This window comes from Corylus avellana, chromosome ca11, assembly GCF_901000735.1.
Source record: "Corylus avellana chromosome ca11, CavTom2PMs-1.0".
Taxonomy (NCBI): Eukaryota; Viridiplantae; Streptophyta; class Magnoliopsida; order Fagales; family Betulaceae; genus Corylus; species Corylus avellana.
This window is the reverse complement of record NC_081551.1, coordinates 19,436,002-19,463,675: the sequence shown is the minus strand read 5'-3', so window position 1 is coordinate 19,463,675 and position 27,674 is coordinate 19,436,002. Positions and strand designations below refer to the sequence as shown.

General features: G+C 36.2%; 4 protein-coding genes and 2 long non-coding RNA genes across 7 annotated transcripts; 4 read left to right on the top strand and 2 right to left on the bottom strand.

Moving 5' to 3' along the window:
• The first annotated feature begins 1,943 nt into the window (after window positions 1-1,943).
• Window positions 1,944-4,975, top strand: LOC132165457 (rac-like GTP-binding protein ARAC7). The gene is made up of 8 exons (XM_059576036.1): window positions 1,944-2,250; window positions 2,506-2,593; window positions 2,776-2,885; window positions 3,155-3,218; window positions 3,321-3,385; window positions 3,478-3,543; window positions 3,645-3,751; window positions 4,629-4,975. Exons 1-8 carry the CDS (start codon window positions 2,152-2,154, stop codon window positions 4,657-4,659), a joined length of 630 nt encoding a protein of 209 aa, XP_059432019.1. The 5' UTR covers window positions 1,944-2,151; the 3' UTR covers window positions 4,660-4,975.
• Window positions 4,976-5,648: 673 nt separating this feature from the next.
• On the top strand, window positions 5,649-6,842 carry LOC132165197 (blue copper protein-like). The gene is made up of 3 exons (XM_059575685.1): window positions 5,649-5,811; window positions 5,905-6,158; window positions 6,747-6,842. The coding sequence occupies exons 1-3, from the start codon at window positions 5,649-5,651 to the stop codon at window positions 6,840-6,842; spliced, it is 513 nt and encodes a 170-aa protein (XP_059431668.1).
• A 723-nt stretch (window positions 6,843-7,565) lies between these two features.
• On the top strand, window positions 7,566-10,147 carry LOC132165550 (cyclin-dependent kinase F-1). Its single transcript, XM_059576170.1, has 2 exons — window positions 7,566-8,106; window positions 9,064-10,147. Exons 1-2 carry the CDS (start codon window positions 7,615-7,617, stop codon window positions 9,997-9,999), a joined length of 1,428 nt encoding a protein of 475 aa, XP_059432153.1. The 5' UTR covers window positions 7,566-7,614; the 3' UTR covers window positions 10,000-10,147.
• A 712-nt stretch (window positions 10,148-10,859) lies between these two features.
• LOC132165497 (probable plastidic glucose transporter 2) lies at window positions 10,860-17,929 on the bottom strand. The gene is made up of 14 exons (XM_059576093.1): window positions 17,651-17,929; window positions 16,207-16,321; window positions 15,595-15,706; window positions 15,408-15,475; window positions 15,175-15,307; window positions 14,529-14,628; window positions 14,298-14,410; window positions 14,123-14,216; window positions 13,287-13,440; window positions 13,013-13,156; window positions 12,854-12,927; window positions 12,301-12,389; window positions 11,540-11,654; window positions 10,860-11,379 (listed from the first exon to the last, which is right to left on the bottom strand). Exons 2-14 carry the CDS (start codon window positions 16,286-16,288, stop codon window positions 11,197-11,199), a joined length of 1,461 nt encoding a protein of 486 aa, XP_059432076.1. The 5' UTR covers window positions 16,289-16,321; window positions 17,651-17,929; the 3' UTR covers window positions 10,860-11,196.
• A 448-nt stretch (window positions 17,930-18,377) lies between these two features.
• LOC132166369 (uncharacterized) lies at window positions 18,378-20,222 on the top strand. Its single transcript, XR_009438566.1, has 2 exons — window positions 18,378-18,737; window positions 19,976-20,222. It is a non-coding gene; the product is annotated as an uncharacterized LOC132166369 (long non-coding RNA).
• A 185-nt stretch (window positions 20,223-20,407) lies between these two features.
• Window positions 20,408-23,261, bottom strand: LOC132166163 (uncharacterized). Of its 2 annotated transcripts, none has more exons than XR_009438544.1 (3): window positions 22,833-23,261; window positions 21,705-21,836; window positions 20,408-20,781 (listed from the first exon to the last, which is right to left on the bottom strand). It is a non-coding gene; the product is annotated as an uncharacterized LOC132166163 (long non-coding RNA). The 2 variants fall into 2 exon arrangements; XR_009438545.1 differs by lacking the exon at window positions 22,833-23,261 and adding an exon at window positions 21,927-22,826.
• Between the last annotated feature and the right edge of the window lie 4,413 nt (window positions 23,262-27,674).

Below are 27,674 nucleotides of genomic sequence, written 5' to 3'. Positions count from 1 at the left end.
ACCTTCGCACCATCTTGTGTGTTTTTTTTTTTGTTTTTTTTAATTATCAATCACACAAAATGTATTTTTAAGGCTAATGCTACAGCTCCCCTTATGTCCTTCTAGAGTTTCTCTAAGAATGATGTGACTATTAAAATTACCATTGGATTTGCGATTGATTATTATTGAATTTTGATCAAATGTTGATTTTAATAGCCACATCATTCTTGAAGGGACTTCAAAGAGACACAAGAGAGACTTCTAGAATTACTCGAACCCACTATTAAGGCTCTTTCTTAATGTGTTTTCGGATATGTTTTTTATCCTTAGTTTGAAAAAGTATTTTAATGTGATTAAACATGAAAATTGTTTTTGTGTTGTTAATATTTTTGTTAAGAGAAGATAAATAAAAAAAAAAAAAAAAAAAAAAAAAAAAAAAGAAGAAGTTTTAACTAATTGTTTTAAAAATAATTTCAAAACCATTAATTTTTTTTTGGTACCAAAATGTCACGTATTTAATTGTGAGCATCTCCAGCAAAAAGTATAAACTAGTTTTTTAGCTCAATTTAGCTATCATGCCTTATTTCTTTGTTCCAGTAATCCTTGTAAAATAAAAGTTTTTTCTATAATTGTTACAGTAAACTTTCAAGTTTATTGTAGCAACTTGTAAGTAATACTTTATTATAATTTCTCTTTCTTTCAATTTTTTTAAGTTTTCTTTTCTTTTTATGGGAAAAACAAGGAAATGATAAAAAATAATAAAATTATACAATAAAATAATATTTAATTAGAGTAAATAGTTAAAATGAGTGTTATGTTGGAGTGTGTAGTAAACTAAAATGAAAACACACACAAAAAAAAAAAAAAAAAGTTACATTTTGAGTAGTTAAAATAAAAATCCTTGGTGAAAATACTCTATCATAGCTTCAATGAGATGCGTGCCAAATGGAAACAGAGGTTGGGGATGCAGACACATGGGGCTTAAAGAAAATTTTCTGTTTCAAAATCCTGCATGTGAATGAATAGGGACAAGAGTGAAGGATATTTTGGTCCATTTAATATCTAACGGTGGCATTTCTGGTTTTCAAATTCTGCAGGCATTAAAGAACGACCTCTCTTACCAAAAACCCACCTAGAAACTTCTAAAATTTTGACAATAAACCCTAAATTTGGAGGAAATAAAATATAGTTTAACCTAATAATTGTATTGTTTGTTTGTTTCTGCTTCCGGTGCTTGACATCCCAACATTGGGGTTCTCAAATGGGCTAGTGAAAGGGGTCAAAAAGCAGGGGATATGCACACATGCTATAAGCCTATAACCAAGAAAATGATACCAATACAACAACAAACAAGAAGATTCATGCATGTTTTGATTTGTATTTTCAATAATTTACTGTCAAATCTAACTTTGTGAGAGAATTTGTATAAGATTTAACTGTTCAAATAAATTTTGACGGTCTAAAATTACTAGTGATTTAACCTGTGAATTGTTGTAAATCAAGTTTAGTGTTGAAAAACAAATTTTTTCTAAGAAGAATGTTTGGTTTATATTTTTTGTTTTGTTCATCTCCGTATAAGAAATATATAAATTTATCATTAGATTTATAACACCACCTATAAGTTTCACATTTTTAATAATAAATTTGCCCAAGACATAATAAAAGAGGAATTTGTAACACTTTAAGAATAATTGTAACACAAGTTTGTCCTTTAATCAAGACATATAGGGAAGTTTATGACATATAGCTTAGCAACCTTTGGCAGTAAATTATGTGTTTGCATGGTTGGAACCCAGCAAGCAGGGCCATAGGTGGCCGTTTGAGACAGGGGCCCATATCCTCTGCATTTCAAAAAATCTTTCGGTTTGGATTTGAAATTTATTGAGAGGGATGAAAAGTACATCCAGACCCTTTGACTACAAACAATTCCAGCTCTCTCTCTCTTTCTCTCTCTCATATTTATTTAATTTTTTAGTTCTTTTCTTGAAACTAGAAGAGGGTCCTCTATATCATGTCACTCTTCAGACACTGTTCTCTTCCATCTTCTTCGTCTCGTTTTGTTGAACCTTTTCTTTGAAGCTTCTTGTTTTTACTTTTTGAACTTTAAAGATTCTAGCATATATTCTAGCGCTGTAGCTCAAGAGCTACTGTACAAGTTGTGGGTTTGAGAGGATGAGTGCTTCAAAGTTCATTAAATGTGTTACTGTCGGAGATGGAGCTGTTGGGAAGACCTGTATGCTCATTTGTTACACCAGCAACAAGTTCCCCACTGTAAGTCTTTCATGACCCATCTGACAAAAACCCATCTTTTTCTTGTTTTTGTTTTATTTATGGACATTTCATGATATTTCTGCTGGTGCTCTTGCCGATAACAGTTCTCAACATGTATGATGAAAAGCCACCTCTTTTCTTCATGTTTTTGTCGGGCAAAAATTAATTTTGGTTTGAAATCGGGTGTGCTTATTATTTGAGCAAGTGGAGATCTCTCTCCCCGTCTCTCTCAATTTGTCTGTTACTTTTCGACAGGATTATATACCCACAGTGTTTGACAATTTCAGCGCCAATGTGGCTGTGGATGGGAGCATTGTCAACTTGGGACTCTGGGATACTGCAGGTATTAGGTTTCCCCATAGACAAACTTCTTCGGTGATTAGCTTCTTTTTTTTTTTTTTGGTTAACTTTGTTTGGTAATGAGGATCTATCATGCTACTGTGGTCCATTGCTCACTTTTGAGTTTGACGTTAAGATTATGGTTAGTGATTTATTCTTGATACTGGTTTCCCCCCTGTTTTGAAGGTCAGGAAGATTATAGCAGGTTAAGGCCACTGAGTTACAGAGGTGCAGATATATTTGTCTTAGCTTTCTCATTAATCAGTAGGGCAAGCTATGAAAATGTTCTTAAGAAGGTACTGATTTTAATGCGTATCCCTTTCTTACTTTATCCTGCTTTACTTTTTTCTCTTTTTCCATTTCTTTTGTTTTTGCTATTTCAGATCATGTTTGAAAAAGATGGGTCATTTTCCTTTTTAAATTAAAGCCAATAGAGTTTTTTTTTTTTTTTTTTTTAACTTCATTGACATAGATACTTGTGCTCTTTGAGTTTGATTTTGTTTCTTAATGTGCCGGAGTTTAGTATACCAGTGACTAAAGTTATCCATTTGGTGTTTTTTCTCAGTGGATGCCTGAACTTCGCCGATTTGCACCCAATGTTCCAATTGTTCTTGTTGGAACAAAGTTAGGTAGGCAACAACTCCATAGATATGCAGATTGTGCTTACTTTTGTGTCATTGTACAGAAATGTAGTTGATAACATTTAAGTTAATTATTTTTATATATCTCAGATATTCGTGAGGATAGTAGGTATTTTGCTGAGCATATGGGATCTAATGTCATAACATCTGCTCAGGTAAGCATTGTTTATTTTCTTCAATAATTTTATACTCGGAAACATTTGATTTATCTTGTGTGAGATTAGCTCATTCAGAATATATGAAACAGGGAGAGGAACTGAGGAAACAAATTGGTGCAGCAGCTTATATAGAATGCAGCTCTAAGACTCAACAGGTAGATTTTTCAATTCGATTCTGTTGCTCTCTAAACAGTCATCTTGTGGAATACTTTGATTAATATTCCTAGTAGAAAATGACTTCTGTCTAATTGTTTAGAATGTCAAAGCTGTATTTGACACTGCAATCAAGGTTGTTCTTCAACCTCCAAGGAGGAAGGAGATGGCAAGGAAGAAAAAGCGTAGAAGGTCTGGCTGTGGAATTGCGTAAGTACAGTTTTTCCCCCTTTGGTGTTTTGTGTTGCTCGAGAGTATTTTCTGTCTCACATTAGAAGAGAGAGGTCGCACGTTGGTATCTGCTGATGGGTTGCTTCTTTAGTTGTTTAGTAGCTATGACACTAAATTTTTTACCTAAAGGTGTCTTAATTGATGACTACTGTCAGCTACTTCTATGTACTGATGAATCCTCAAATGGCTGCCCATCATGGTTAAAAGGACCCACTCAAATGGTTTGTCTATCAACGTCTTGCAAGCAGATGGGATTAAACTCCTTGTGAGAGAGCTAAGTCTATGGCTATGTAAATGAATGCCTAAGAAGAATAAGTGAGCTGAAATCCAGAGAGGAGAGAATTTGTATCTATTTTCCATCGTCTCTTATTTGCTATTGCTGGTATATTTCCTAATGGGGAACCAGTGAAATATTATATGGCACTATCCCAAATCTCAACTAAGTAATATTCTCATGAAAAAAATCAGTTTATAATTCCTTATAATAGGTTGGACTTCCATACATAGTTTTTTGGGTCAAACTAGGGAAACTTTTTTGTCAAACTTGAATCATTAAAGAGAATACAGAGAAATCTCGGCCATTAACTAATCATGAGGGTCATATACTTATTTAAGGAGCAAGATCATGTGATGTGTTACTTAGGATCATGTACAAGTTAAAGGTACATGAAGGAATATGGTGTATGGTCTCAATGAGTCATGGATTCACAGATCAAAATTGTTTAGCTCACTCATCAGTAGGATGTAATGATTTTGTTCTTGATATATCATAGCTATTGAAGGCTTTGCTTGGGACATAAGAAATTGTCTGTTAGATATGACTTTTTATTAAGGATAAATATTTCTTCAACTGCAGGACAATTGTCTGTGGAGGCTGTGCTGCTTAAGGGCATGTTGAAGCAAGCTGCAGTGGAAAGTAATCGCACTTTTGACGTTGATTGTTGTTTTGAAAATGCTTTTTGGTGCTGGTTCCTGACAGCCGTGTAGATGTCTAAATTGGCTAATATATGTGTACTTTAGCTGCTGTAACATATAGTCTGAAGAACTAATGAATGTTTAGCTTCATTTGTCAAATTTGCCAGGAAAGAAGTGAAGGGAATTGTTCATTCTCCTCTCATGTACTGTTACTGGGTAAATTATGCTTAGTCTGGTTGTTGTTTGAGTGCTGCTTGGCATGTATTAATATTATGAAATTGATAGCCACTCTTTAGCTGAAATAAACTCTCTAGACTTTGAAAGATTGAAAAAGAAAAAAGTTTTATTTCTTGGTTTGCCAAGATAATGTGGTTTATAGAGAATGAATATTGGATTCTGATGAATCTGTAAACTGCTTTTTAGGATCCATGCTAATAATCTTTATTGGATTCACATGGCAATAGGTTGTGAGATATATATATATATATAGGTGGTGAACACAAGGCAAGATTGGCATTGGATACGACAATATTTATGAGAAGGTGTACCTTGGACCTTTGTCATTATATTGTCGTTGACAGCTTCAACAATTATGGCTTACTTCAATGCATGCCACCCCATTTTCTCAAATTGTAAATATTTCCCCAAAGTCCCTTGAATTCCGCATCAAAAGAAGTTCCATCCACAAAGTTTGACTGGAACTTTTGAGCTCATTTCTAATTTCTTGGAATTTGAGGGGCTATATTTCTAATTTCCATTGGGCATGCTTAGGCAAAATAAAACAATTATATTCATTTATCCAATCAGGCAAAAGCCGTCTATAGACGGCCAATATGTTAAGATTTTTAATTTATAAAAATGGCACAACATTGAACTCACCGAGGCAAGTAAGTCCATAAGACAACCACCAAAACAGAATCATTCTGATAAAAAGAAAGCTTCTGAAGTTGTCATTGTAATAATGGCCTCTGCCCAATTCTTCTCCATCCTCACCACTGCTGCAATTCTTGTTCCTTCAATTTTGGCCACAGAGTTCCTGGTTGGTGATGAGACAGGTTGGGATACGAACTATGATTACAAAGGTTGGACTCGGGGAAAGGAATTCCATGTCGGTGATCAACTAGGTAATTAAATTACCTCTATACAAAAGCATTTTCCAGATTCTTGCACAAAAATAGATTTACATATTAATGGAAGATATCAATTTCTTGGTGCAGTGTTTAAGTACATACCCGGAGCCCACACTGTCAATGAAGTTAATGGCACTGACTTCCAACAATGTGTGGCGTCGGCGGGCATCAAGTCGTTGACCAGTGGATACGATATAATCACGTTAACAACTCCGGGAGAAAAATGGTACATTTGTGGTATTGACGGGCATTGTAAAGCTGGAGAACAAAAGCTGGCCATAACAGTGTTGGATCAGACGGTGTCTCCGGCAACTCCTTCCAATTTAGCAACAAGGGAAAGCGTTGCACCCATATATTATTGCTGGAAGATTACTATTTTTTGTATTCTTGTTATGTTCATGGCTTGATGTTAGAATTCTTTAGTCAAATTCCTTTCTTTCCTTCTTGGTTTTGGAGGGTATTATTGAATTCGTTGTTTGCATTAATGTGTTGGATCATGTTCTGAATATATGGCAAGCCATTTGTGCTGTATACTAATACCAAAATACAATGGCTCAGAAAATAAAATACTATGATTTTGCTTTGCTAATGTTGAAGCCTGATTATTGTTTGAACATTTTGTAATTTTAAAGAATTGTGATAAAATATTAATTAAATAATTTAATTTATCATTCCTTATTACCTCATTCAATTTGACTATCACGTATGATCATCTAGTGAAGAGAAATGAAGCATATTTCTCATATTTATAACTCTCCATAGGAGATTGGGATAAATTGCTGTGAAGCCACAATCCCAAGAGAATGAATGCAAAGACAAGAAAAGAGACACAAAGACAAACAACAGACAATGAGAACTCAGAGGATTGGATGGATCATAATGGCAAGAAAACAAGTTCCCCCTTTGTTCTGTCTCTTTTCTATCTCCAGGACGAGGCCTGTGTTAATGCAGTGGTCCTCTCGGTCTCTCACATATTGATGATTTTGGAGACACTCAGATGGCAGCTGACTCAATCCACAGGCTGATTTCTGGCATCCAAATTCAACCTGTTAAGTAGCTTCATTGCATTAGGACATGGATGCGACAAAAACGCCAGAAAAGTGATCTTCATTATCGTCTCGTTGGTCTTTACAAACCGTCGTCTAGACGGCTCTCTCCTTAGCCTTTTAGTCAAAGAACTATAGAACGGATCATTTTAAACCCATTTCCCGTTTTAGCTGTGTTGGAATGTTTGTGAGGATTTCAGTTTTATTTTCTTTGAATTTTATGTTTATCTCGCTCATTAAAAAAAAAAAAAAAACAAATAACTTTGTCTAACGCCCGCAACGGTCATAAATTCATAATGTTATGTCGGTAAATAAGCATACAAATTGGAGATCGAGAATTCATAAAAAGATTGCTTCATCTAATGATCACCCATCTCATTTTACTATAAATAAATTGGGCCAACCATAAATCAAAATAGCATTTCACCGAGAGTTCAGTAAAAAAATGTAGAGTGAAACACTAATAATAGTGAAGAGAATACCATCCTCAAATCCTGTTTAAAGATTTTTATTTACTATAATTCAATTACTATATAAATAAATTCAGAGAGTCACCCTAAATTTTCATAAAAATCTCACTCTAAAACTGTAAAATAAGTCAAGTAAACAGATGTGAGAAAAAAAAAATTAATAATAATAATAATAATAAAGCAAAATTCTAATATAAATAAAGCAACCTATCCAACCCGTCCTTTAGACCCCAAGGCGCTAAGCTCATCCAAACCAGGGTTTAGACTAGTGTTCTGCAATTATGGAGCCCCACCCAACAAAGAGCTGGAGCATCCACACCCGACCCGAGATCGTCGCGAAGTACGAGATATTGGAGCGCGTGGGAGCCGGCGCGTACTCCGACGTGTACAGAGCGCGACGGCGATCCGACGAGGTCGTGGTGGCGCTCAAGGAGGTCCATGACTACCAGTCGGCGTTCCGAGAGATTGAGGCCCTCCAGGTCTTGCGCAATTCGCCGAACGTCGTCGTCATGCACGAGTACTTTTGGAGCGAGGACGGGGACGAGGACGCGGTGCTGGTGCTGGAGTACATGAGGACGGACTTGGCGGCGGTGATCAGGGAGGCGAAGAAAGAGGGCCGTCCGATTGGGGTCGGCGAGGTGAAGAGGTGGATGGTGCAGATTCTCTGTGGAGTCGATGTGTGTCACAGGAATATGATCGTGCATCGGGACTTGAAGCCCAGTAATCTGTTGGTTTCGGATGATGGGGTGCTCAAGCTCGCAGATTTTGGGCAGGTAATGTGATTAAGGTGGACAAAATTCTGCGCTTTTTTTTTTGTTGTTGTTTTGTTTTGGGGTTTGTTGGGTTAGTGGGAAAATAGAAGATTTGTTCTTTTTGGTTGATGGTTTTGATCAGAAGCTTGAATTCTTAGTCTAATTTCATAGCTTTGTGCCTTTTGAGGTTTGTTTGGTTGGGGAGAAAAGAATAGAAAAGAAAGCATAGGAAAGGGAATAAGAGAAAGAAATTTTGTTATTGTTGGTTGATGGGTTCGGGCTGCTGTTGATCAGAAATTTGAATTTTTTCACCATTAGGGATCATGGGTTTGTGTCGAGCTTTAATTTTACTGTAGTGAGTACTTTGGAGTATTTGATCCTTCGGTAGATGATGTTAGGAATATGAATTTTGTCTTCATGTGTTTAATTTACTGCTAACATAAGAAAGCTCTGCATTATTGCTTCATTGCGTTTCAAGAACGGCTTTTGTGCATTATGGTGTATGAGAATTAGTCTCTACAAGCAATGGCTGAGAACTGAAAAAGGATAGCCATTGATAGTAATCATAGACTGTTGGTAATGACAATACATCTCCCTTATTTTTGTGGATTAAACCCAAACTACATTGCTGCATTTGTAACCGGCTGTTCATGTATCGTGTTTTAAACAAAATAATTATGAAGACTAACTAGATATACACAAGTTAATATAGACATAGGGGATAATGTTGATGTTTCATGCTCATTTACTTGGTGATTATTTGGTGGTTAGCTGAATTTGTTGAGCATATTACTTATCCATCAGCTGCTAATTTGAGGATTCATACTTTTTTAAAAAAAAAAATTTCGAAAAGAACAATACATTTTAACATTTGGATGTTTTTGGTGCTTCCTGCAAGTATATAAATCTTCTGAAAGAAACTGTTGTTCTTGCTATTTTTTCAAGGTTTGATATGCTTTTGATTGACTGTGGTATTAGGCGAGGATACTTCTGGAGCCCGGATATATAGGTTACTACGATCCACAACAATATGAACAAAACACTGTAAATCAGGAGAGTACCTTTCAGCATGCTGAAGTTTCTCCTGAAGCACACAATTTAGGCCAAGAAATGAATGAAATTCAAGAGCAGGACACCATAAGTAAAGAAGAATATTTCAGACAGTTAGATGAGGTGAAGGCTAAAAGCTCCATTGATGAAACCGACAAGGAAATGAATTTTCACGATGGAGATGTATCTTGTCTTGCAACATGCTCGACAAGCGACATGGAGGATGATCCTTTCAAGAGTTCTTACTCCTACGAAGCTGAAGAGGGTGGTGATGATAGACAAGGTGCTCTCACATCCTGCGTCGGAACTCGTTGGTTCAGGGCTCCCGAACTTCTCTACGGATCCACAAACTATGGTTTAGAGATCGACCTCTGGTCATTGGGCTGCATATTCGCCGAGCTTTTTACTCTGGAGCCCCTTTTTCCCGGAACCGCTGACATTGATCAACTCAGCAGAATTTTTAGTGTGCTTGGAAACTTAACTGAGGAAGTCTGGCCAGGATGTGCTAAACTTCCTGATTATAGAACAATTTCATTCAGTAAGGTAGAAAATCCAGTTGGTTTGGAAGCGTGCCTGCCCAACCGCTCCCCTGATGAGATCTCCCTGGTGAAAAAACTAGCCTGTTATGACCCAGCTAGCAGAGCTACAGCAATGGAGCTGCTCCAAGACAATTATTTCAGTGAAGAACCTCTTCCAGCTCCAATATCTGAGTTACGGGTTCCTTTGATGAGAAGTGGGCAAGATGAGGATTCTCCGAGAGGGTGGTACGACCACGATGAAATGGGATCAGATTCTGATTTTGAGGACTTTGGCCCTGTGAATGTTACCAGCACTAGTACTGGTTTTTCCATACAGTTCCCTTGAGCTCGAGGGGCAGTAAGCTGCTCTGCTTAATTAAATTATATGGAGCTATTTTGTTTGATCAGATATTTGAGAAACATAATTTAATTTAGTTTTGAAGGATCATTTAATGATCCAAATTAAATTTTATATAGATGTAATAGTATACATATATTGTCAGAGTGAATATGTTGCCATGTTATTTAAAAATTTTAATGAGGTTACACCATATATATATATATATATATATATATATATATATTACATGCAACAAATTGTAAAAAAGACTACATCATGGGCGGTAAATTTTTCAACGATTCAAATTTAATTTTACTTTTTCTCATGGAAAACTTGAAATTAAATCTCACCAGTAGAAAAACTAAGTTTTTTTTTTTGCTTTTTTTATTTTTTATTTTTTTAGCACCTATCACAAAATGATTTTTCTATATTTCACTTAAGAGTTAAAAGAACATGTTCGACTGTATGATTTATGAAAGTAATACTTTTTTGTGGTAAGTAGTATTTCTTTTCTTTTTTGTGAAGTAGAACATAAGGATTGAAGTAGTACTATGTTGTTCAAGAAATTTGTGCAATGAGTAGTGAATGGAACGCATTTTAAATTATATGCTACTTAAATAAGGAGGCGGCATGTGGTGTTTTTTTTTTATATATATAATTATAATAATGCTATACACAACATTTTTTATTTTTCTTTTATCTCGTCTTGTTGATATGGCATTGTTAATGGAGGTAGGAAGGTAGATATGATGTAGATTGATCAACCGGTCACCCTGCAACCATCGGGCAGGAACTTCCGTATGTCTAAACAGCCACATCTAATTTATCCAAATAAACCACTATTAGTACATTCGAAAATCACGCAATGAAATAAACCCCAATTTTATCATATCATATATATATCGGGAGACATTATTTTTACATAGAATTCAGCCTGAGACATTGGGACGTCAAAGTTCCCATAGCATCATGCATGTCTAAGTGCAAACACATGAATCCTGATGGATATATATATCCACCAGTAAAATAAGTCCACGGAGCGCGTGTGATGATCACCAAAATCTGGCGGCAACGTATCCATTGCCAAACTTACATCTCTATAACTATACACTACTTCGTGGCAGAGCATTTGGCAATGCCAGCAGCCTGGTAAGGGCTGGCTGTCATATTAAGGTATTTGCTGCAACAGAAAATATGAAATGTCTAGTCTTGCGGAAGAAGTGCTATCTCAATTTCTTGAAGCGATTTCCCTTTGGTTTCCACCACATTTCTTTTCACAAACACCACGGCCATTACACAAAAGGTTGAAAACATCGAGTACAAGAGCTGCGGCCCAAGTTTCTCCAGCAAACCCAAGAACAGCAACCCCACAAAGAAATTGATCACCTGAGCGAATACCAATCGAGAGAACCAATGAGTGAAGCAAATGAAACCAGGAAATGATGGAACTCCATTTTTTTTCTGAACTATTCTGCCACTGGATCCAAAAGCAAGCAAGAGCAGATATAAAACCTAATGAAAAACAAATGGAGAAGAAGAAAATTACCCAATGAACTGACATACAGACTGCCATAGCTTTTGCTCTAATTCGGCTGGGGAATATTTCAGGCAGAAGGAGACCTGGAACTGGACCAGCTCCCGTAGCAAACGTAAACACAAACCTGCACAAAGAAATTCAAAATTTCAGTCCTCCAACACTGTCACTCTAGGAAGTATTCTTCGCACCCCTTACATGGCTTGCTAGCATTCCAAACGACTGTCATGTACACTTATCTCTAGATGGCTCCCAGACAATCAGGGATGGCTAGTTAAATACTAGTAGAAATTTTCATTTGTTCACTCATCATTTCTGAAGACATCCAAATCATTTATCACGGGGCAGCTTACATTGCCAGCTGGGTCACTAAAGGTTGGAGTCCAACTACATTCCTGCTGACTAGCAAGGTTCCTAACCATAGCTGCCATGATTTTCTTAGAACCTTTTCGGCCATGTATCATCTCGTTATTGACTAGAGACAAATTAAGGTAACAAAATGACAACCACCATCATGTTACAGCCGTTTCAATTTTTTATTTTTTTTATTTTTTTATTTTTTCACTTAACATGTGACAGCCTTAGGAGATTCTCGTTCCGGCTAGCTAGGCAAGAACCAATAACACAACAATTACTGAACAGCACGTCTACAAGTACAAGTATAAAAGTACCCAAGCACAGCGATATGAACCACATTTTACATTTAATAGATTTATAAATAAGCATCAACCACAAATTCATCTTCAAGTTGTAAGCGTTAAAAGATTACTCACAGCAGCATGCCACCAACAGATAGGTACAAAGCTCCAATTTTTGGTATATAAGAGCTTGCTGCGGTAACTTGGAGGGCCATAGATATTGCCTGGGCAGATATAATGCAAAATGTCAAGACTGGCTCTGAGATCATTCACTTCATATAGCGTTAGAAACAAAAAACAAGGAGAAGTGATTTTGGATATGTTGGCTGAGCTGTGCATGGTGTTGGTAAGTTACTATTAAAGCATAATATCAGAATATTAACATAGCCACTATCCTGGATGATCACACTACTCAATATAACATCACTCTTCTTTCTCCATAAACATGAAAACCAATATCAAGGAGCTCCTTCTTCCAAGTATTCATCAAGTCCAAATGCATTCTTAAGCAAGTAAAATTTCCTATCCAAGTTTGATGGCAATCTCTAGTCTTTGTGTCAGTAGAGATATATTTTACTTCTCTTTTTCTTTTCCAGCTTCCCAAGTACATGATGCACAGATTTAATATTATAATCACAATACTAAATTTTACATAAAAAGAGGAAAGTGATTTGCAAGTGCAATTTACCATGCCAAAAAAGCTCCACAGAAGGAGCATCTTTCTTCCTAGTTTATCCATCAAAGCCATCGCAATAAGAGATCCTGGAGAACATAAAAATTGTGCTGTCACAAGTCCGAATGCATAATCCTAGATACATAAGCGGGCTACCATGAACTGAAGCTATACCTGTTAAATTTGCAATTCCTATGAAGACATTGGCAAGGTTTGACGGCACTCCCGCACTTTTAAAAACAGTTGAAGAGAAATAAAATACAGCGTTTATACCAGATAGCTGTTGTAAAGCAAATAGGGTTGACCCAATAAAAACAACTGCAAAAGGAATGCGTGAATAACAAAGCACTTTTGGAAAGCCCAAAAAGGATATAAGACAGAAGAACAATAGCTGCTGTGGCAACTGGAGAAAAGGAGATAAAGTATACCAGAAAAGTATCATATCTACCTCTAAAATGGCGACCATAAAGCAACTCCGAGAGCCTCACAGTATCATTGTCATCTCCCCTGTCTGACTTGGATAATTCTGCCATTGCAAATTTGACATGTGATCCTCCTAGGAGCTTCTCGAATTCAGCTTCAGCTTCCTCTGTTCTTCCTCTCTGTATCACACCAATGAGAAACTGTAACTGTTACTCTTCAGCTTACGTACTTACAAGCGTATAAATTTGATTGAAATTTTATACCATATTATGGCAAGGAGAGATACTTGTCCAAACTTGCATGGAAGAAAAGGAACAGTTTCCAAACCACCCCAAAAAAAAAAAAAGAAGCCCAAAATGGAAAGGAGAGAAAGTACTGCAATAACTTTGGGAACCAATACAGAAAGCTGAACACTGCACCATTGTGTGCATGTCTGTGTGCAATCGAGAGAGAGAGAGAGAGAGAGAGTTCATAGAGATGATATCCAAATTCGTATAAAGAGTGCACAAGCAGATCACTAGAGGGAGGAAGTATATATCAACTAGAAAATAATTTGTTAAAAAAAGGTGTGGCAGATTAGAGCTTGATATCTTGAAGCATTCCGGCTCATCTTGCAAAATACTTTTAATAGGAATTTTAAGGAATTCATTCATTCTTTGTAACAGAAAGCAATTTTTTTAAATATATATATATATATATATATATATATATATATAACAGAAAAGTAATCGAAATATCATTAAAAGTAAAGGGCGCAGCCTGAGTGCACAAGAAGTAAGTAACATAAAGCAATTACAGTACAAACTTTTAAAAATAATAATAATGATCATCTATGGACATGGAAAACAAATGAAAACAAACCTTATATAGCCAATGGGGACTTTCTGCACAAAACATCATGGCAACAACAAGTATTGCAGCTGGAATTGTAGATACCCAAAAACAGATACGCCACCTGAGCACATATAATTAAGAAGTACATCAAACTGTCAAACATGAAATGCAGATGATGAAAAATCTAATATGCATATTTTACCAGCCGGCAATTTCTTTGGCAGGGATTCCAATAAACAGGGCCCCCATAAGTCCAAGACATGTTGCAATTTGAATAAAGCTGCCGTAGGTACCCCTCACAAAGGCAGGAGAAACCTGCTTGCACAGATGGGACAATATCAGATAAGAAAGAAGCAAGGCCTTACATCAACAATCAGAAAAGAAAAGAAAAAACATATATAACTAGAATCAATAAGACAGAAAAGGAGCAAACCTCTGTGACATAGAGAGAAGCAACAGGGGGGCCCAGGCCCAATCCGATCCCAACAAATAACCGCCCCAAAAGCATACCCGCAAGATTGTTGGTTATTGCGCTGAAAATGCACATAATTATTTATTACTGGTAGCCAATGCATACACTTCAAATAACTGTAAGTACAAAAACATATGCAATGCAAAAGAGGCTACCAGGAAAGAATCTATAATACATTAATTTTTCAAAACTTTGAACAAGTGAAAATATGGACTAGAAGGCTATTATCCTCCAAACAGAAGTTTGCCACAACTGAAGGAACAAATTAAAATTTTATTGTTGCGGATGGAACTATCAATTTAGTTAGATCTTCAAAATCCATCTGCAATGATCCTTCATATAAGTGACAGAAAAATATGCATATTTTAGCTATACTGCAGGAGTGTCAAACCTTTTAGCCCCTTTACCTATCAAAAACAACTGTATACTAATACACCAGGAAATACCAGGAATTGGAGATAGCTATAATGAACTAAAATGAACTAAATGAATGAGAATATGTAATACACGAGAGACAAAAACCAAGATTGAAACACAAAGCTTTAGTTAGCACTCAGGTACAAGGATAAAAATTTCTACTACCAATTTCTTTACACCGTCGGCATACCTCATAGAAGCACCAATAATCATAGGCAAAGCACACAACTGAAAAGTTCTACGTCGCCCAACCCCATCAGCAACCCAACCACTGAGTAGGGATCCAAGAAAGGCACCACCCAGACATGTGCTCACAACCAGGCCTTCATTTATAATGAATTACAAAACCTATTAGATTAGAGAGCTAGAAGCAGAAATCAGACATCAGATTAGAGAAAAGGCAAAAAATTAACTCAAAGTCACCTTCTGCCAAGGTATTCCCGCTGAAACCAAGATCTTCAGAAATGCTTTCAAGTGGTTCGTTAACTACTCTGTATAAAACAAGTATAAAAAATAAAAATGCAAAAGTGAGCAATTTTGTTTACATGCTTAATACTCAAAAGAACACCAAGAAATAAAGAAGAAACCGAGTTCAAGAGAGAGCACCAACCCTATGTGGTAGCCAAATAAGAATGAGGTTATGGTTGCGACTAATACATGCGGCAAAGAAAGCCTCCATGAAGGGTTTGAAGTTTCTGGAGACATGTTGTTCTGTAGAAGAGCTACAAGACATACAAGATGTAAGCCCAATGACCATTATGCTTCGTAATGTTCACAAAATTTGAAGTGTATCACCAAACTAGACCATATACTCAATGAGCTCCTAGTTTCCAAAAACAGGACTAATATCTCCTCAAAGGACTCCTATATTGCCTTTTCAATCCGCACTTTCATCTTACATTATCAATTCAATATACTCAACTGATGATTCAAAAGGAGAGCAAAAGAGGTGAACAAAAAATTCATCTGATGATAAAGGAAAATCAGCCTTTTACCCACAGGGTACAATTTGCTGCAAGTATGTTAAATACAATGACACAAAACTCATTCTGTTGGAAAGAAGCCATTCTTCACAGCACAAGATCCAAGCTGTATGCATCAGTGTTCAGTATATGAACTCCACAACCAAATTTGAGCATATCCATAGGTAGTATATTGTATAATTAGAACTCAAATGATTCTTCACCAAACAGAGCTTTAAATGGTAAACAGAGCGAGTTACCTGAGTTTTCTTCCATGTCAACTATATTTGCATAATCTCTTGGTGGCAAGCGCTTGTACATTGAGTATTGACGCCCCCACATGCCAGACTTCAACCAGCACTTTCCTTGGATTTCCTAATTTGAATAATTTTACAGCAACACTATTATGTTGCATCCACTGCAATCAAATCAAAATTTTATTTCCATAACACTAAACATCAATTATGATCATTTCTCATTTTAATGAAACATAAGCCTATTGAAACCAAACCTATCACGAGCCAAAAAGTGTCCACTTCTCTACCTATGCTTTCTTAGCAAACATACAATAGTGCTCCACTCAACTGCTCGGAAAATATAGGCTAAGGAAAGAATAGGGGTGTTCAAATCCCTGAGCTTCCTGAAATTCCGACCCACTTCCAAGCTGATTGGTCGGCTCAGTGGTTGGAAGATGTTTTAGATTTCCAATCACCGTAAGGTCAAAAGCCTGAATCAGCTTTGATCACAAATTTGGACTACATCAGGATTAGAATCCTCTAGATTTCTTAAGGTAACTCTGATACGGAGTTCTTAAAATCTTAACTACTGTTTTTAAATTAAAAGGTTTGTTGCCACCTCAACATTTACCACCTTCAGAAGATATTAAAATTTTCTTCACTCATTGTCTCGCTTACTCATAAATGCAAAGGTGGCAAAAAATCTAAACCATTTTTTCTAGACTGTAGTAGCAGCTAGGGCCTCGGCTCTCTTGTATACTCTTCGTGTACAAAGGCTTTGTCCTTTTTTCAATATACTTCTAATTATTCATCAAAAAAAAAAAAAAAAAAAAAAAATCTAAACCATTTGATTTCAAAATAGAAGTTAAGATTTGAAGGCTCCTCCTCAGTAGAGTTATTCTAAGAAATATAGAGGATCTTGATCCCATAACTGAAATTACTAAAAAAAAATTGAGCAAAACTTCCGGCATCAATCAGTAAACTAAACAATATCCAGTAAGACAGAACAGTTGGTAAGCATGCCGTCCATGAACTTCATTGATTCACTAATATTGTGAAGAACACTCTAACTCTCTGATTGACTCCAGAAAAAATCTAGGAAATTTATACATCTAGAAATTATGTCTACGATCCACACGCAGGAAAACATAACATCCACTTAACTGTGCACATCCCGGTACAAGAAAAATGAAAAGTTAAGAATATTAAACATATTTATTCTCCTCGTTCTTCTCAGCAAACAAACAAATTCAAAGCTAAATAAACACCTCTAAACAGAAACAGTTATATATATATAACAGAAACCATAAAAATTATTCACGTCCAAACAAAATTAAGTTGTCCAATCATTGCAGATTTCAAGCAAATACAAAAGATCAGAACAAAACGAAACACCTCCGGACTAAAAATCAAAGAAGCTCAACGCTAGGGAATAAAATCTAGACGAAAAACAAACTTCAAAACGTACCGATCATCCACTAATTAAGAATGGATCTGGAAATGAGCGACCACGATGCTTACGCGTGAGCCAGTGAGCCTCGGCGAGTCTCGCTCCGAGTCCGAGTCTGAGTCTGAGTCCTCGTGTGTGACCAACTCGGAGTCTCGGAGAGAAGAAAAAAAGAAAACTCCAGATGCGTATCGGAGCAGAAATTGACTTTGTCCGCTAGCGCGCGCCAGGTGTTGCGGTGGTTTATGAGATGAGATAGAGCGAGCGAGGGGCGGGCGAGGCTTCCTACTTATTACGGAGAACGAAAGACAGAGAGCTACCACGTGCGTGTACTGGTACACGATGTTTGTCACTGGTGTAGGACCGTAGGTGTACGCCGGGCTTGGCTTCTCTGCTACCGGAAATACGCGCAGAGGGACGGGTGTCACCCGCTGAAAGGGCCTCAGTTCATATCCCAGTGGTTGCATTGTCGTTTTGCTCCACCCGAATATTCGTACGGTTATGGTTAAAGAAGTTAAAATTTTAATATCCACGTCATTCATAAAAGACCCAAAAATATGCAATAAAAAACTTTTAAAATTACGATTATTTGACACGAGTTGTATTTTAAAGCTAAAATCTGGGAGTTAATCACGCCAAAATATATATACACGGGAATATATTAGTTGATGTTGATGACTCAATTTTATGTATGTATATATATAGAGGTTTGATAAAGACACAACACAAACCCAACTTAAAACCAACTTCTCTCCTACATGGCATTTATTTATTTTTTTATTATATATTTTTTTTAAAAACCAAATTAAAGGCCTGTAAAAATCAAATTTCAGAAATCCTAAAAGTCCTCTCTCAGTCCCTCGCTCTCCCTCCCGCGCTCACCCTCTCTCTCTCCTCCGGCGAGTTCTTCGGCCACCGGAAATCCTCTCTCACTCCAGCACTCTCCCTCCCGCGCTCACCCTCTCTCTCCTCCGGCGAGTTCTTCGGCACCGGCGAAGCTGTCCGTCCACTGTCTCTCTCACTCCGGCGACGTCTACAGCCACCGGCGAAGCTCCTGTCTCTCTCTCACTCCGGCGAAGTCGAAGGCTCTCTCTCTCCTCCACCGGTGGTAAGTAATCCCTCTCTCTCATCCACATTCAAAATCTAGGGCTTTTTGATTTATGTGTAGTGGGTGCTAGAATAGTGTATTAGATTTATGTGTATTTAGGGTTTAGATTTCTGTTTTTTTGAATATTATTGGGTATGGATTTTTACTTCTTTTTCCGTTGGTTGAAGCTATGTTTGTTCATGCCCGAGAAAGATAGTTTTTGGTCAGATTTCTCATTTGCATTATTCTCTGCAGTTTGTCAAATATAAGTCCTTCTATTGCATTCTTTCTTTTTACATCCACAAACAAATCTGATTCTAAATCCATCTTTATCAATTTAGAGTGCAACTGTCTACCCAATTCCTTGAGCCCCATTCCGGCACAAGCTTTAAGAACACTTGATAAAGTAAACATATTTGGACATATTTTTGACCTGTTCATTTGCTCAAACAAGTTTAAAACCCATTCATGGGACTCACAAAGAACACAGCCAGCAATAACAGCATTCCAGGAAACAATATTAGGTTGTGCAATTTCGTCAAAAACAGTAATTGCATCTTCCATATCTCCTGCTTTGGCATACATGTTAACAAGCACATTTGCTGAGAATAGATCAGTATCATATCCAAGCTTTATCAAATACCCATGAATTTTCCTTCCTTGACCACTATCCCCCAAACTCGAGCAAGCTTTCAGAATACTAGAAAGAGAATATATGTACTGTAGAAAGAGAATGGTGATTTGGAAGGTTAATTAATTTGTTGTATGATTAATGATTTTAAATCTTTATAAATGAAAATTGGAAGCAAATTAGGGTACCTCATCTGCTGCAGGCTTTTCTTGGTTGGAATATTTTGGTCATTTTCAAAAACTCAACAACCTTATTTAATAAGTGATTGATCTTTTGATCCATTGAACATCATGGGGAAAATAAAGGGAGGGAAGTGGGGCCAAGGTTTGAGCAAACTAGATATTTTCAGCTGTGGAGTTGAACCTTTTTCTTCTTTTTTCCCTTCCCAACAGACATTTTCCCTAGTGTCATATCTTAACTCTTTGATGGACTAGTTACTTGGTTATATTGGTATCTTACTCTTGTTTTGGTAAGTTTTTTTTTTTTCCTGGTTTCTGTTTTGATTTTCTGATACTACTGCGTGTGTGGCTGGATGATTTTTTGATACTACTGTGTGTTTTGGCAAGTCATTGACTGATACTACTGCGTCTTTGATCCTATCTTGTAACTATCATTGACTTGTTTGCAGAGATATTGACAGAAGTACTTAGAAGAGAGAAGACAACACATTTTGCAGAGATATGGAGTATTAAGAAGAGAGAAGCCAAATCCTAAAGCATTTAGAAGAAGAGAATGCAACATTTATTTATTTATTTTAAATGTAATACTTATTGAGAGGTCGTATTTGTAGTGGAATGGAGGTCAATTCTTGATCCAAATTTCATCCATATAGAACATGCCCAACAACTTGCTAATGAATCTCTTCATTGTGTTGTTATTGACTTATTGCTTGAAATGCCAATCTTTGTAATCTGATGCATGCCAATTCCCATTAATGTATCAAATTCATTATTGACTTGATTTTTAGTTAAATTCAGAGCATAATATCAGATTGAATTTCGGATATCAATCACATTCATTTGTCAATGCTTTTGTGCAATGGATATCAATCGGTGGAATCAAGATGCAAAAAAGTCAAAATTACTATATCCCCAAAAGACATTGTACTTCAATGCACCAAGGAACAAATATCAACGTGTTGCATCAAAATATCCAATTAACATCTTTATATGAGAACTACATCTACATGTTACAAGTTTCAACATGGAAAAGAATCACTCCTTTGAATATAAAATTTTCCTGTTAGAATGAAGGAATAACCTAAAAATACAAACAAGGAAGGTAAAGGACAATTAGGTACATAGTGTAATAGAAAATTGTCTTCTCCTTTGCTATTGCTTTGGGTTGCCTCTCCAATTACCACGGTGTGTCAATACTTCCATTTCTTCTACCTCCAGATTGTATCCATCTCTTCTACCTCCAGCAAACTGCAAACTGCAAACACGTTAAGCAAACTTCAAACTTCAAACTTCAAACAAGTTTTTGTAAAACTTCACGTTAAGCAAACTGCAAACACCTGCTCACAGTGGTGTAGCAACATTTATATATAATAGACACAAATGCTTGAAACTAAAGGGAATGGAGAAAAAATTGATCCAAAGGAGAATTAATGGGAAACCTCACTTCAGTAAACTGAAGGCAGGGGAGAACACTTACCAAAAAATCAAATTTCATTGCAAAATCATAACTTAAAAGCCCTAAAATTCTTACCAATTTTCGAAATCAAACAAAACAACTACCAATTGTAGATAAACAAACAAATCCAAACCCAAATCAAAACAAAAACGTACCAAAGCAAACCCATTTAGGCAATTAAATCATAAATAAAGAAAAATCTAATCTTCATATAAAGGAAAAACCCATTTTCTTGCATTTACATGGGGAAAAAACTTGGTGGCTGAAGTGAGTTGGGTTGATTTTCTGTGGGTTTGTTTTGATCTTTCCTTTGATTTTTTCTATGAACTGAATGGGAAGCAAAAAATTTTCCCTTGGACCAAAATTTTCCAACCAATTCAGTGAAGCAAAATCGAACTAGTGGAGCAAAAGAAACCCAGCCCCCAAACTTGCCCATTCGGCCATGGCAGAAAGAACAGAAAGTTTCTCCCCATGCCCAATCGGTGCTCAACCGAAATACAAAGGAAAAAGCAAACCATAACTAACTAAAATTTCATACCCATTTTCGATTTAGCAAACAACCCAAAGAAAACCCATTCAGTTCTTATAAAAAATCAAAGGAAAGATCAAAACAAAACCCACAGAAAATCAACCAAACTCACTTCAACCACCAATTTTTTGTCCATTTAAACAAAGCATAATAATATGGTAACTTCAACAATTAAAAGAGAAGATAAGCTCACCCAGCAAAACCTCCGTCGGACCCAAACCCACCTTCGTTTCCGAACCCAGTCAACCGACGCCGGTGAGTTTCACCATCTGAGAGAGAGAGACCTCAAAGAGGGAAAGCAACTAAAGAACAAAAAGAGCAAACCCTGCAACCAAATTTTTATGATCAAAGATAAATAAATAAATAAAATGGTTTGGATCTGTATATAATACAACTTCCAGACTAACTTCCAGACCTGGAATAGCTAGAGAAAACCATACTAACTTCCACCACTCAACTTGAACTCTCTTTTCCCTAAGAGCCTCCCAAGTATCATAACTAACATTTACTCCTTTCCTAGAAGCAGTCCATATGGGTTTATCAGAAGATCCCAAACTGATTTCAGCAAGTCAAGTTTGAATATCCACCAAAGACATCAAAGAGAAATTACAAAGGAAAAAAAAACATATCAGAGAGAAATTACCAAATCAATGAAGGTTTTTTTTCCATCTCTAGGCAACAAATTTCGTTAACAGCTGAACAAGCATGAGATTATGTCATTGCATTTCAGGTGAGCAAGCATGAGAGACACTGATCATCGAGGACACCAACACCAACACCAACAACATCAACAAACAACTCTGCCACAGCCAGACCAAGAACATGGCAACCATCGTTGCACAGCATCTTAGAGAGCTGATGACCAGGCCACAGCCAGGCCAACCAGGAACATGGCAACACCTGCTCAATTTATCCATCCTAGCTACTACACATGACCTCTTGGCCTGGCTGTGGCCTGGTCATCAGCAGAGATCTGGGTAATGCATAAATTGTGTATAGCAGAGAAATACATTCTAGCATAAATCTAATGCAATTCGAATCAACCATGTCTAGTCAGCAATTAAAGGAGCAAAATTAGAAAGTATTCAAACTCACAGATAATGCAAATGAGAAATCTGACCAAAAACTATCTTTCTCGGGCATGAACAAACACAGCCCCAACCAACGAAAAAAGAAGTAAAAGTCCATACCCAATAATATTAAAAAAACAGAAATCTAAACCCTAAATACACATAAATCTAATATACTATTCTAGCACCCAATACACATAAATCAAAAAGCCCTAGATTTTGAATGTGGAGGAGAGAGAGGGATTACTTACCACCGGTGGAGGAGAGAGAGAGCCTTCGGCTTTGCCGCAGTGAGAGAGAGACAGGAGCTTCGCAGACGTCGCTGGAGTGAGACAGATAGTGGAAGGAACCTTGCGACGGACGGACAGCTTCGTCGGTGGCTGAAGAACTCGCCGGAGGAGAGAGAGGGTGAGCGCGGGAGGGAGAGCGAGGGAGTGAGAGAGGATTTCCGGTGGCCGAAGAACTCGCCGGAGGAGAGAGAAGGTGAGCACGGGAGGGAGAGTGAGGGAGTGAGAGGGGATTTCCGGTGGCCGATGAACTCGCCGGAGGAGAGAGGGTGAGTGCAGGAAGGAGAGCGAGGGAGTGAGAGAGGATGTTTAGATTTCTGAAAATTTAATTTTTAGAGAGGATTGATTTGGTTTAAAAAAAAAAAAATTAAATGCCATGTAGGAGAGAAGTTGGTTTTAAGTTGGGTTTGTGCTGTGACTTTAACATTTTTCTATATATATATATATATATATAATCGATGAATTCAGGTTCCGAGGTTTTAAATTTTTAATGAATGCGTGTCGTTAACGTCAACGTTAGGTCAACATCAGCTTTGCTTACAGATGGTCCAATTAAAATTAAAATTAAATAACGTTAAAATCTATCAGTTTCATGATTAACACGTGTATGTGTATGTCTATTTGTAGAATTTATCATTCTATATTTGCTGCCTATGAAAGTGGAAACTGAATGACTGCAATTTATTTTGGACCAGAAAATATTTAGTTAATGTCAAGATTTTTTTAAAGAGATCTTAAGGCCGTAAGTTCTATTAAGTTCTATTAATAATATATATATATACAAGAAAAATATAAAATTGGGAAGTGTTTGGGCCACACATCCTGCCAACACCCCAGAAGTTGGGCCGGGCTGCCACATTCTAGCTGCCTGGGGTGGTCCCCACCCCAAGGGCCATTGGGGTCCAGAAAAATAAAAAATAAAAAAAAATTGTTTGGCCCTTGGGGTAGCCCGGCCTCCCTCAAGGGCCAAATGATTTTTTTTTTATTTTTTTATTTTTATTTTTTAGTTTGGGTTTAGAGGGTGATCGGACTCCGCCCCAAGGGCCATGTGGTGGTTCGGCCACCGTTGGCCGGTCATTGGGTGGCTCTCAACCCACCTACAGCTAAAATGGGGTGATCCGGCCACCCCTATGGCCAAGATGGGGTGGCCAGCTACCATTTATTTTTTTAATCTGAAATATTATTTTTTTAGTTAGACAGATGTTCTATTTATGACCCTAAATTTTTAATAAGAAATCACATCCAAATATTAATGGACCAAAAAGAATCCCATTCCATGAAAGTGTCCTCGTATTATTAATGGTCCCATTAATAAATTGTGTATAGGCGTATAGCATACTTTTTTCCTTTTCATTTTAGCGATAGCATGCACCTAAAAACATCAATTTGGTAGGTTTGATAATGATTTCAAGGTTTTTTTTTCTTTTTTTTTTTTGGGTTGAATTTTAGTTTTAAAAAGGGCTTGACCTAATATAAAAGTGATAATTGTTTTTTTTTTTTGGGATTCACGTTTAAAAAATGTTTCAAAAGTATTTTATATTTTGAATTACTTATTAATAATTAAAAAAAAAAAAAAATTGGTACGTTTACTAATAAAATTACATGTAAAAAGTGTTTCATACCTCAAACCATGGATAATATTTTGGAATGTATGGGTACACACCGTCAACATTCCTAGGCCTTATAAGAGTCTTATCCAGATGACGTGAAATTGTCTTAGTGGAATGTTGGAACCTATCCGCTGCAACCATCATCCCTTGACAATGGTCAACAATCAAACAAAATATGACTAGTGCTTTTACTATGCTAACGACACGAGTATCTTGTAAATAGCTTGCCCTCATGACATTGTTAAGGAGATAAAAGTATCTCTTTGCATGCGAAATAGCTCGTAGCTAGTGCCCGAGTGCCCATGTAACACCTCATGCATAAATGCAGCACCCGTGAGGCTGACGTGCGTTAGGGTATCTTGTCAACTTCGTCTGCTTCCTCGAGCATGGCCTCAATGTGAAGTAGAAACAAAAACATTTCTGCAAACCAGTCATCGTCATCCATAATATTGTGATCAGCACCATAGAAAACAAAGTTAGGGACATTTGAATCCATCATGTTTGGAAAATATTACATGGCAGTGTCAATCATCATATGGTAAAGGAGTAACGTCAAAGACATTTAACAGACATAGACTATAGTCAAACGAGGTGTATTTAGTTGGTGGGTAATAGCCAGGGAGACATTGGTAAGAGTAATGCAATTTTCAAATTTAATTTAATGACAAATCGATACAAAATAATCAAAAATTTCAAAATCGGCACAAATGAACATAATTATAAATAGTGACTTTTGTAGGACACGTAATGACAAAAACAATATTTTCTAATAGCAAGATGCATGGATAGAAGGAGACGTTAGGATAAATTTTTTTAATACATTAATGTAATTTGTATTTTTTGATCTTGGGTAGGCTATGCTCGGACCTCAAAGTTTTATTTTTATTTTTTTGTTGATATTTTTTAGTTTTTCCGGATAACAATACGATTGAATTTTGCTCTATTTTATTGGTGTGTTGCGAGGTCAAAATTCTATTTGGGTTCCCGGGCTTTACAAATGCAATCCACTAACTTCTTGTTTCTCTTTAATAATTTAATTAATATTTGGGGTAATTACTTTTTGTCCCTATAAACTACAGCGTCTTGACACTTTCTCCTATGAACTATTAACTATGATACTTGACTCCATTAAACTACCATCTTATGACAAAAAGTTTCATTTTGTCAATCAAATGGGTTAAAATTGACGGCCGACGGTCATGTACAAGTCATGTGTCATTTTAAATTTTTTTCTTTCACTTTTGCCCTCACTTCAAACAAAGAAAGTTAATATGTTTAGGAAGGTATAAGCGTCATTTTCTAGGTCTGAAGTGAGGGCAAAAGTGGAAGAAAAAAAATTTAAAATGGCATATGACCATTGACCGTCAATTTTTATCCATTTGAGAATTATGTTTTCTGTTATAAGATGGTAGTTTGATGGGGTCAGGTGTCATAGTTGATAGTTCATAAAAGAAAAGTGCTAAGGTACTGTAGTTCATGGGGGCAAAACGTAATTACCCTTTAATATTTTAATTATTTCTCCCATTCTGGTTTAGACCTATTTTTTTCCCAATAAATGAGATTTGTATTAGTTACAATTGTTAAGATATTATTTAAAAAATTTAAACGAATAATAATAAAAAATTTATTCATTTAGTTAATATTCTTACAAAGGAAGCTAGTAAGATAAAAATGCAAGTTATTTCTCATACGTAAATTAGACATATAAAACAAAAAAAATTGGCAATCTACTCCTCTTCCAATGCAAGTAAGCTTTGGGTTCATTTCGGGCATGAAAAAAAAATTCGAAGGTTCATTTTAATTTGGCAAACTACTCCTCTTCCAATTTATATTTTTCAATTATATATGTGTTGAGAAATAGTTTCACATTGTCTGTGTGCAAGATATTAGGCATGTTTATAAAGAATTGACAATCTTCTCTTATTGAACCGACAATAAAGATGTAGTAGCAGCAAAAGATGTGGCAAGAAGATAACTTTGTGTCACGGCAGCAAGTATGCTTGTGTCACGGTCTCTTATTGAACCAGTTTTATGAGATGAGTTAAGCTCACAAATTTCTTCAATATGTACTTACTTATCTTTATAGATTCGGCATTAATTTTAAAAAATATATATATACATATGACATAGTGGTTAACCACTGTTTTTGTGTTTAAAAAAACAAAAATTTGTAGTTTTAAAAAAGAGAGAAGAGAAAGTCGAACAAATGGATACAATTTATAGGTAAGATGGTCGGCCTAATAATAGACATATATAAAGCGGGATTGATGTGAATTTAGTTGCCTAGAAAGATTGCATTCTAGACAAAATGAAATAGAAAGATTGCCTATAACAGAACTAATCATTCTGCTTCGATACCAATGTAGTTTCTTCTACTTAATCCAAAAAAACACAAGGAGGATGTATATAATCCATAATCTGTGACAGAAAAAGGGTCCCATTCCATGAAGGACATTCAAGCTTAAGCTCACATGAAATCAAAACATGTTACCCCTAACAAACAAAAAAAAAAAAAAAAAGAAAAAAAAAAAAAGGAAAACTCTATAATATTTCACCAATCTCCACCTCACAGTAACAAGCATTCAAAAATGTACTAGAACATAACTAAATTGCTCCCAAGAAAGATGGGATTAAAAAGCTTGTTTACTACTAATGACTTCTTGATCAAGAAGCTATAGAAGAAAACTCATCTCCTCATTCCAATCTTGAAAAAAAAAAAACAGCAACCATTTTAATATAACATCAGGGAAACATATCGCGTAATATGACTTGATTACTAATAATGACTTGTTGCTCTAGAGCCTATAGAAGAAAACTCATCTCCTCATGCCAATCATGAAGTAAACAGCAATCAATTTCATAGAAGATCAAGCAAACATATGACATAAACAATTAAGTTAGATTGCCGAATGTACCACAAATATAAAAGTGCCCGTGGCACAAATATTACATGTAAATTGTTATTGCAAAATAAAAAAATAAAAACATAACAACATAAAAAACAACACATAGCTTCATGCTGAAAAAATAAATAATGCAACAAGTAGCATTATAAATGGTCAAACACCGGACATAGCAGTTAGCATGCAAGCATAAACTAAAACCACAGGTCCAGCAAAAAGAGTTAGAGCTTGTCAATCCAGGCCTTCTTTCTTGCTAGAGGCAATGCGATAAAACCATTGCGGATGCTATCATC